This window comes from Oxyura jamaicensis, chromosome 9, assembly GCF_011077185.1.
Source record: "Oxyura jamaicensis isolate SHBP4307 breed ruddy duck chromosome 9, BPBGC_Ojam_1.0, whole genome shotgun sequence".
Lineage (NCBI taxonomy): Eukaryota > Metazoa > Chordata > Aves > Anseriformes > Anatidae > Oxyura > Oxyura jamaicensis.
In genome coordinates this window covers 15,831,186-15,840,250 of record NC_048901.1, presented here as the reverse complement: position 1 = coordinate 15,840,250, position 9,065 = coordinate 15,831,186, and the positions used below count along the sequence as shown (strand labels likewise).

At 39.2% G+C, this 9,065-nt stretch overlaps 1 protein-coding gene and 1 long non-coding RNA gene across 2 annotated transcripts in view; both read right to left on the bottom strand.

Moving 5' to 3' along the window:
* Positions 1-9,065, bottom strand: part of PSMD1 (proteasome 26S subunit, non-ATPase 1) — a 72,313-nt gene that overhangs the window by 48,350 nt on the left and 14,898 nt on the right. Inside the window, exons 14-16 of the mRNA XM_035334434.1 lie at positions 8,732-8,928; positions 8,060-8,155; positions 7,453-7,517 (exon numbers count right to left, since the gene is read on the bottom strand). Coding sequence (XP_035190325.1) covers positions 7,453-7,517; positions 8,060-8,155; positions 8,732-8,928 — 358 coding nt within the window. The remainder of the gene's footprint in view (positions 1-7,452; positions 7,518-8,059; positions 8,156-8,731; positions 8,929-9,065) is intronic.
* On the bottom strand, positions 5,778-7,437 carry LOC118171373. Its single transcript, XR_004753174.1, has 2 exons — positions 6,834-7,437; positions 5,778-6,352 (listed from the first exon to the last, which is right to left on the bottom strand). It is a non-coding gene; the product is annotated as an uncharacterized LOC118171373 (long non-coding RNA).

The window sequence follows — 9,065 nt, the reverse complement described above, 5'->3', positions numbered from 1 at the left end:
TTCATACAATAAGCAGTAATCATCTACTTTCAGAATGAAGATGAACCTCCAATTTAAAAATCCCTAATTTCTGATAATAAAGACAACTTATTTGGCTAAGATTACCACAGATGAATAGGAAGAAGGGGAAGGCCAGAGGTACGGCTCCAAACTGAAGATAGATGAGAAGGAAACCCTGCCTTGCAGAAAGGCACACTGCCCCCATCTGCTGACCTCATTGGCAACAGCTCCCGGTCCACTCAGTTTCTCAAAAAATCTAGATCTCTCCAGAAGTTGGCAGAAGCAGTAGGGAGAAAAAATTCTGAGGACTGCTTGTTGAAATCTTGCAGCTGTCCTCCCTTCTTCTCCCCCGGTAAACGCACTATCAAGCTCAAAAAACAAACTCTTCAGTGTGTTCTTACAAGGGATATCCTGAACCTGGGAAGAAAACTACACCAGATTAACAAGCCCACCATGAGCAACAATTTCAATCTTTCCAGCAGAAACACCACAGATGGCTATCAGCATCTGGAAAGGGCAAGAGGTAGCTTAGTCATCTTCTGGGTGACCCTGTTCTTGTACAACTGTCAGTCTTCAGCAAGCGACGACAGTAGAAGTAATTTGCTTGAAGCCTTCCCTAGAGAATGATTCCAAAGACTCTTTGTAACTTACGGTTGGACTCCAAGGAGCAGAAAACCCTGAAAAGGTCTCACCCAGCAAAAATGTACTTTGTCAGGCCAGCACACACATTTCTCAATTTTAATAACCAGAAATAGAAGGTCACCAGGTTCCAGTTACTGACTTTAGTCAGCAGCAAAAGCTAAATTGAGCCTTAAACCTCAAAGGGACCAGTGACTAACCAAAAGTCTAGCCTTCCTACCAAAAAAAAAAATCTCCACGCACAGAAACACATCAGCAAGAGAACATACATATTCAATTTAACACGTTAAATGCTGATGAACAAGCAATTTCTCTTTTACAAAACAAACAAGCTGAGAATTCAGGCAGCAATCTTGTAAAGTATACAGACAGAGGGAGGAGAAAGATGAAGATGCAGAACTATGAAATAAAAAGACGACAACGTACAGAAGAGTTCTTGTTTTGGAAACTCTATCTACAAGAAGAAATATAACAAAGACATTGCCTTCATTAGCAAGACATGGTGAAAAATGAAAAGGGTCACTGCAAGCTACTGTAAGGAAGCACAAATTGGTTATAGGGTAAGTAAGGACAATATGTTCATGCGGAACAGACAAGTGAGACAGGATAAAGACTACATTCACCACCATCATCTTGGTACACTAATTTGCACAAATATATAAAATATATTTTTAAAGGCTGGTTCTGAAGTGAGAGTGTTTTTATAGCTTTGAGATTCCTTCATAAAGATAGCGCTGTAAATTATAACTGATAAAAGATTTGCAGACGCTTGTTAGCAGAACACAAGAACTTTTAATGGGATGTACGGGTCATGCCCTCTCTGTTTTTACCAAAAAAAAGACTTGGTCAGAAAGTGCAACATTCTTTTCTCTGGAGTGAAATGTTCTCAGTTCTTTCAGAATTTAGCCCATGCCAAGCCAACTACCTGACCAGCTCTATGGTCCCTATATACTACAGAAAATAACAGAGTACTTAAATCGAGTTTTCCTCATTATTACAGAAACTTGTAATCTGGTACATTTCACTTCCTTTTAAGCTACTAGAGAAGAAAGACAAAAGTTAAAGCTGATCTGTAACATGCAACCACTAAGGGAAGGAATTTTAGAAGAATAATGGTCAAGTATTTTTGTTGTTGCTGCTGTTCTTCTGTTAATTACTTAAAATACATTAGGAGATAGGCAGTCAGAACACTATCTAATTAAACAAAACTTAAAGCACAGACATGGACCTATCCACCTTAGCAGTCTTACTAAGAGAAAAATAACGGAGTTTGAAGGCTAAGAGGATGAGTGTCTTGAAATGCAAGTAAAGGGAATACCTTAAGAAACTACACACACCACAAAAGCAAACAAAAACAACCTTTAAGCCTATTTCAACTAATCTCAACTATGGGGATATAAAACACATTTTAGGAAACCAGTCCCCAGCTATCCATGGTTCTGTAAGCCTCAAGCCTTCAGTTCATATTGTCAGAAAACTTTCAGGCAGACAGAAAAAAAAAATCACTCACCACTCATCTTGTCTTCTCTATGTGCAAAACTGCTCCTAACTGCGTTACATCGGGCCATACTAATGCATCACAATTCAGTTTAAAAAAATAACCCAGTGTTAAAAAGAAGTCAAGGCACTGAGAAGACAGACTGATGCCGTAAAGCTGCTCACTAATATTATAATGCTGCTCACTAACAGACAAGAGGCACTCTGATTTCTTCACAGATAACATTATCCTACGCTGATTTCTTGTGGAAAAATCCACCGCACTGCAAGCTGCTTTGAGAAAGCAAAAGCATTGTTCCCCTAATCTTTTTGAAGGCTGTCATATGTAACATCAACCTTAGAAAGTACAGTAGTGCAAGCACAGTAAGTCTGGAAAGGGCATACTGAACAACCTGGGACACCAGAGTCCAAAAAGGGAGGCTGTTTGCCAGAGCTCTTCTGGCTTTGTGCACTGCAAGCTAGAACCAGGAGTCCCAGAGTTCTGTCCAGTTCTCAGGACGTACTTAATACCCCCATGAAGCATTGGAGTTCCTTCACCGTATTCATAAAATGCTCGTGTACTGTTGCTAAGAAGCACTCTGTTGTTTCGCTTCCCCTTTGGCTCTTTAGGTAACCATCAACACGGCAAAAACAACAGTCAGTAGAGAATTGATTTCCATATTTTTGCTTTGGCATTTGGCATCATGGTGCTTAATGTCAGTGTCAGTTCCTGTGAGGAACTGTTTTCTCCAGCTGCAAAGAGAGAGGCTTTTGCCCTGCAGAACAGAAGAAGCAGGTTTTTTTTTTTTTTTAATTTTTAAATGGGAAGCTAGTGAAAAAATAGGCAAGATGGCTTGCTGAAATGTCCTTTTTTATTATAATTATTACTTTTAGTAATTCATGTCAAACCCAATTTCTCTAGCTACATATAAAAGTCCAAGAATCCAGGTATTCAAGCCCTTTCTGAGCCCTGAAAAACAACATAATTCTCTTAAAAATAACAAGCTTTTTGTTCTCCGAAGGATCCTCTTTACAAATGCTCTGGACAGGCGACAGCAATGCATTTCATTTGCAAATTCATTAAACTCTGCACAACAGATGAGCCTTTTATTCTGTTAGATGCACATCAATATTCCCTAATAAAATCCAACAGGAAGACTTTGCCATAGAAAAATAACATTAATCAGCTTAACTTAATGGCTAAAAGCATCTCAGCATTTTTGATGACTTAATTTGAAACTTCGCTTGAACAGTAGTTTTAAGGCAAATTTAAGATTTTCAGATCACAAAATTCTTAAGTAGGCTTACTATAGGCAACGTGGGTTGTATTTTTAGGCCATAAGGAGAGAATGGCTTCCTGAAGGAATACTTTTGAGTTTGCAGTAGGATATAAGCAAGACTGAAGGAACTACCTCAGGCTTAAGCCAATCATTAATTTGCCTATCTGCATAGACATTCCAGTTTACAGTAGAAAGTTAAAACACTCGCTGCGATTTTCAAAAGCACTCAAGTGGTACAAGGCTCTGAGCACTGTTTTTTCAAGTAAATAAAATGTCATGCATACAAATAGTCTAGAAAAATAATAAAATAGCAGGTGAAGTGTTAATGCAAGATCTCTTTCTATACTATTTGAAACAAAGTATTTGTGCAATCTGATTGTACAGCTACAATTTTCCTTACAAGTTAGATTATTTGTTTCCAGAGATGCTAAAGAACTTCCCCAGAGCACTTCAGTTTGGTCAGTGAATACCAAGCCATGATGTCCTACACAGCTTTCTTTCAAGTTTCAGATCCACAGGTAAAGGAGATGTTTTCACGCCCAGAAAGACTTCAGTGAAAGTCTACAGCTTCCTCTGATTATAAAAAAGATTTCTGTTACTTTTAACCTGTCATTGAAAGGGACTCCTTATTCTCCTCCACAAAGACTGAGGATGACTACAATAAAATGGGTTGGAGGGTAAACAAAACCCTTTTAATCTTTTCTACACAAGAATTAACAAGCAGGTATGTTACACTAAATTCCTCCTCTTCACAATTAATGCGCTGAAAAAGCTCACAAGTTAGACTGACTGTTCAGCTCTTACTCAGGTCCCAAGAAGATCTGTCATCTGCCTGCTGGTATGCTGCAGTAGTTGAACAAGACAGATTGTCCCAGTCTTATTTGAACAAAATACAAGTATCTGATCTGCATTTGCTTTAAAACAAATGCCTTTTTTAAAATATCAAAGACTAGGTAAACCCAACGAACACAAAAGCAGGAAACATTACTGTTTTGCCTCCTTCATCCTACACTGGTGAACTTACAGTAAGCCACGTGCAGTGCTCCACCTTTGGGCAGCCTACACCTAGGAGCTGGTTCTACACGTTCCTTTCGGGACTCGCTAGAGGCTGCATTATTCCCTCTCGTGCCTTTAGCTTTTTCCTAACAAGGAACTAACAAGGCTGCACTAAGGCAGCAGCATCGCACAACCCCTGTGCCTTAGGGAGCTTTGTTGTAATACTCAGCCATACTGCATAGATCAATCACATCTCAATCTGAAATAAACATCAATTCATGATCTAAAGTAGTAAAAATTAAGATAAAAAAAAAATCCATTTTTTTAAAGTAAAACACCAGTGTTCTCCATCTCATAATAATCAAAAAAGGCTGACCAGAAATTACAAGCCTATTAAATGCTGTTTTCCAGCAGCCATGTTAAATATTTTATAAACCACTTTCATATGAAGAAAGATTAATATATAAGCATCGGTAATAAAGTAAAATTTGTAGTCTACGATCACAACAATCTACTAGCACAAGTGGCAGAGCTGGGAGAACAAAGACACATTACACTGTCCAAGTCATTACATCACTTCTCTTCTTGGTATTTCACCACATAATTTTGTACAGCCCTGTTATCTGCACTGTCATCCCCAAATATTGCAAGCTTTATCCACGTTCCTATACCATTTAAAAACAATATTTTACTTAAACTTGTCTCCTCTAAGAGGCAGTCATTTTTGAAAAAGAGAAGTTAAGTCTCAGGTTTTTATGCCACGCTATTTTGACGGTCTTAGGAACTGTAAGGAAGAAGAAAGGAGGAGACAGTTTTAAAACAAGTGTCTTGAACGAGAGCATTTTCTGATAATTTAATATAGTGGCATGAAAATGTTCACGCACAAGATATATACCCAGTGCCTGGTTTTTGTATGGCACTAACCAAAGACGGAAAAAAAGGTACACCAAGTCCTAGAGCTTTGGTTTTGATGCCCAGTCTGTAGATCTGTGACTGCTTCTGGACAGTCAGCAACAAGTAAAACAAGACTGCTGTCAAGTAAGCTTTAATTCTATATACATGAACCCCTGGAAAGCTTTAGGGAGCCCAAGAACAGAAAAAGGAAGCTAGCTTTGTGCTATACGAACATAATGTATTCTCTCATGGTTGCTACTGCAGTGCTCCTAGAGCACCACGTCTGCAGACATTCACACAACCAGGCAAGCACTCATCCAACCTTTACTACTCTAGACCAAGGTTTTAGACATTTTCTACCAACCAATGTGAACGCTGGAATTGAATTTACAAGCAAATATTTCTCCCTGTTGTGCAAGAAGGTTTTGGACTGTACCCCTCTATAACAGGAAGAAAAGAGGCAGGATAACATCTGAATCACTGCAGAGCAGCTTTAAGAGTCAAAAGTTAATGCCATTTATTTCCTCATTGCTGACTGTGAAGAGAACAGGCCCAGAACTATCTTGTAAAATTCATACCTTACGGCAACTTACGTAGACATAGCATAGCGCTCTATGTGCAAACAGAACAGGACAGGGGTAAGATGAGGTTCCAGATTTCCATGTACCTGGCTAGATTTTAACTAGCTAAGTCCCTGCTTGCCTCATGCATTTAAAGAGAAAACCTGAAGAAGCAGATAAGCACTTAGTGCTCCAACAAAATGCCAGCACATGGTAAATGGTGTAGCTCAGAGCCCTGACAGCTTCTTATTTTGGTAGGAAGCTATACATGTCCAGTTACGTTTTGCATGTGTTGAAAAGAACAATGGTATTGATTCAGAGATCAAAAGTGCTTTGTCACAACCTGTTTGGACAAAAAAAAAGATTCCTGAAACTATGGAAGGCCTGTGTGGAATTTTCTTTCTGTAGACAGATGCAGAAGCCAGTTTAACAGACCCTTTGGCTTCAGGAGAGACACAGAGACATGATCTGGGCTCATGAAACCAAGCAGAAGCTCTTGGGAGACGCCTGCTGACCACAGAAAGAATTAATTCTGCTTGTAAAATACATTAAATTTCAGCCAGAATATGCTTCAGATAAAACAGAATGGAGTAATTTCTACATGAGAAATAACTTGGTTAATGACAAATTGGCTGGTATCGGTAACCTTGTTTTTCAAAACTATCTTTAAGCACTTGTTACTATCTTGCTTTTTTAAGATGAATTTATGTACTGCTACTAACCCAAAGAGAACACAAAGACTTTAGAAAATACTCATTGAAAATTACAGCCCTGGACCCCAGTATGCACTACCACCTCTCAGACATACTCAAAGGCTACTGCTTGGCTCAATGCTTGGGCTATGCAAATTCCTGTATCAACAGATAAATACAAGGTTTAGTCCCTGTGGAGCTTTCCAATTTCCCCAGTCTGATCAAAAACCCCAAATAATGCCCACTCTTCCCTAGATACGCACACAAAAAAAAAAAAACAACACACAGATTCTTACCTAGGGAACCGCAGAATACTACTACCAAAATACCAGTGCAGTGACAGATTTTTACTTTAGACAACCAAAGCAAACATCAAAATCAGTTTGCGGTGGGGCTTCCATTATAACAATGTAAGCCCAGTAACCTGTCAGGGTTTAACAGGGGATATTTAAAAAACAACAACAAAAAAAATGCAGGCTATTTCAACATCCTTCTTCATGTTAGTTTTACCAAGTCACAATCTCCAGGAACATTTTAGCAATTAAGCAGGCGTGTTTGTCTGAGCAGCACAGCTTTTAGGATGCCTGGCACAAGCACTGTATATTTAATTTTTAATCAACTCTCAATCTTGCAAATATTAATTTTTCATTCTGTTTGTCATCTTAATTGTTTGACTAGAGTTAGATGAAGTCGGAAGTCTGGAAACCTGCAGAAATGTTCATTAGGCATCTACTGAACGTTTGAGAAGGCTTCTAATTCAGAACCAGTTTTAATTCTCTCTACATTTTTTGATATTTTTTAACCTCCACTCAGCTAGCAATTGAGTTATTCAATGCAAGCAATAAGGCACACATTTCCTGAAAAGAACAGGCACCGAATCAAAAGCTGTGGAAGTGACCAAGAAAGATGCTGTACCTGAACAAAATGAAACCAAGCGATTCAACAGCTGCACGCCTCACATCATCATTCACATCGCTTACCTACAAGGTGGAAAACAGGATATTCAGAATGCAGTTAGAACACTTGAGGACTCTGCAATATTGTGGATGAGTTGTCAGGCACACAGGTCAATTAGGAAGACAGATGTATACAGAAAGGAAGTTAACAATCTTGCTAAACCTTAGCTGAAACAGCTTTGCTTTGGTTCACATATTGCAACTGCAAGCCTATCAAAGAGGAGGCAGACCCCATCTTTTAAGGCTTAGGTTGTTTTTGTTCCAGCCCATCATTATGCAGACCATTCACTGCAAACTCATTACCAATTACTTTAGAATCAAATTTTACTTTTTTAATGGATTCCTTTTTTGTGATACCAGATTTTCTATCTGTATGGCTACTTATCCTAATATCAGAAGAAGACCCTACTATTTCTACTCATAGTATTAAAGAGAGCTTTCATCACTTTACATTCTCTGATTTGGACCAGAACATTAACGCTGTAGACACAAAGCCTGTCAAAGCAATGTGCTTACTCTCTCATCACAAATGTCTTACTATGTGCTCGTAAGACCACAGCACTTACAGCCACATGCAGCAGGCGTCTGATAGCCTTGTTGTTCCCTGAGCCACAGTATGCCATAGCAACTGTGTACATGCCGGAACGACGGAGAATTGGATCCTGGAAGAGAAAGTATCAACATTTAATGGCTATCCTATCAGAGACTCAGTAATTCCAAATACATATATGTTCCGCTCTTGGGCTTGTAAGCTGCAAGCAGGCAGCCTCTGTGCTTCATTGTTTATTATGGATGAATAACAGAACAATCACCAAAGCAGGAAATGTCATCTACCTATTTCAGTGGGCCAGAAAGTTGCTAAAACACAGATGCCAAAGAGTATCCGGTAGATGTGTTACTCTGCTTCATATTCATCATTTGCTTTTGAACACTATTAGATCCTCATGAATGAAACATCTACAGTCAGCCTCATCTGTTTTTAACCATTACATCGTGTTCTACTCTTTGATGCTCTGTTACAGAGGTGAGTATCACACAAAGGAAATACAAGACTAAGCACTGTTGTTCCTGTATTTTTGATCAGGGTAAAGCAACGTGTGAAACTGACCCACTTTAATTTTATGTAAAAACTTCCCTGGGATGAAACAGCAAACCCACCATAACTTGAATTTTCAGAAAAGAACAGAGGGTCACCTATATAACAAAGGGACCTGGGTTTAAGACACAGCTAAACTCACCTTATCTCTACAGAGACTCTCAATGAGAGCATCTGCCTCCTCCATTCTCCCATACATCACCAAAGCAATTCCAACAGCAAGGCCTCGCAAAATCTTTTCATGCTGGGTTTCCTGTGCGTAGCCAACCATGTCCTCAATTGCCTGAGCATTTTTAGATCCCAGCATAACCAGTCCCAATGCCAGGCCAGCTGCCTCACCTGCACAGCACAGAAAAGCAAAATCCAGCAAACTCAGCTCCTAAAAGCAGTAAACATTACATCTAGAGAATCACACGGGATGGAGGCCAACAGGTCACTTCAACGTCTCCATACTCAGCAACGCCAGTATTCATGGA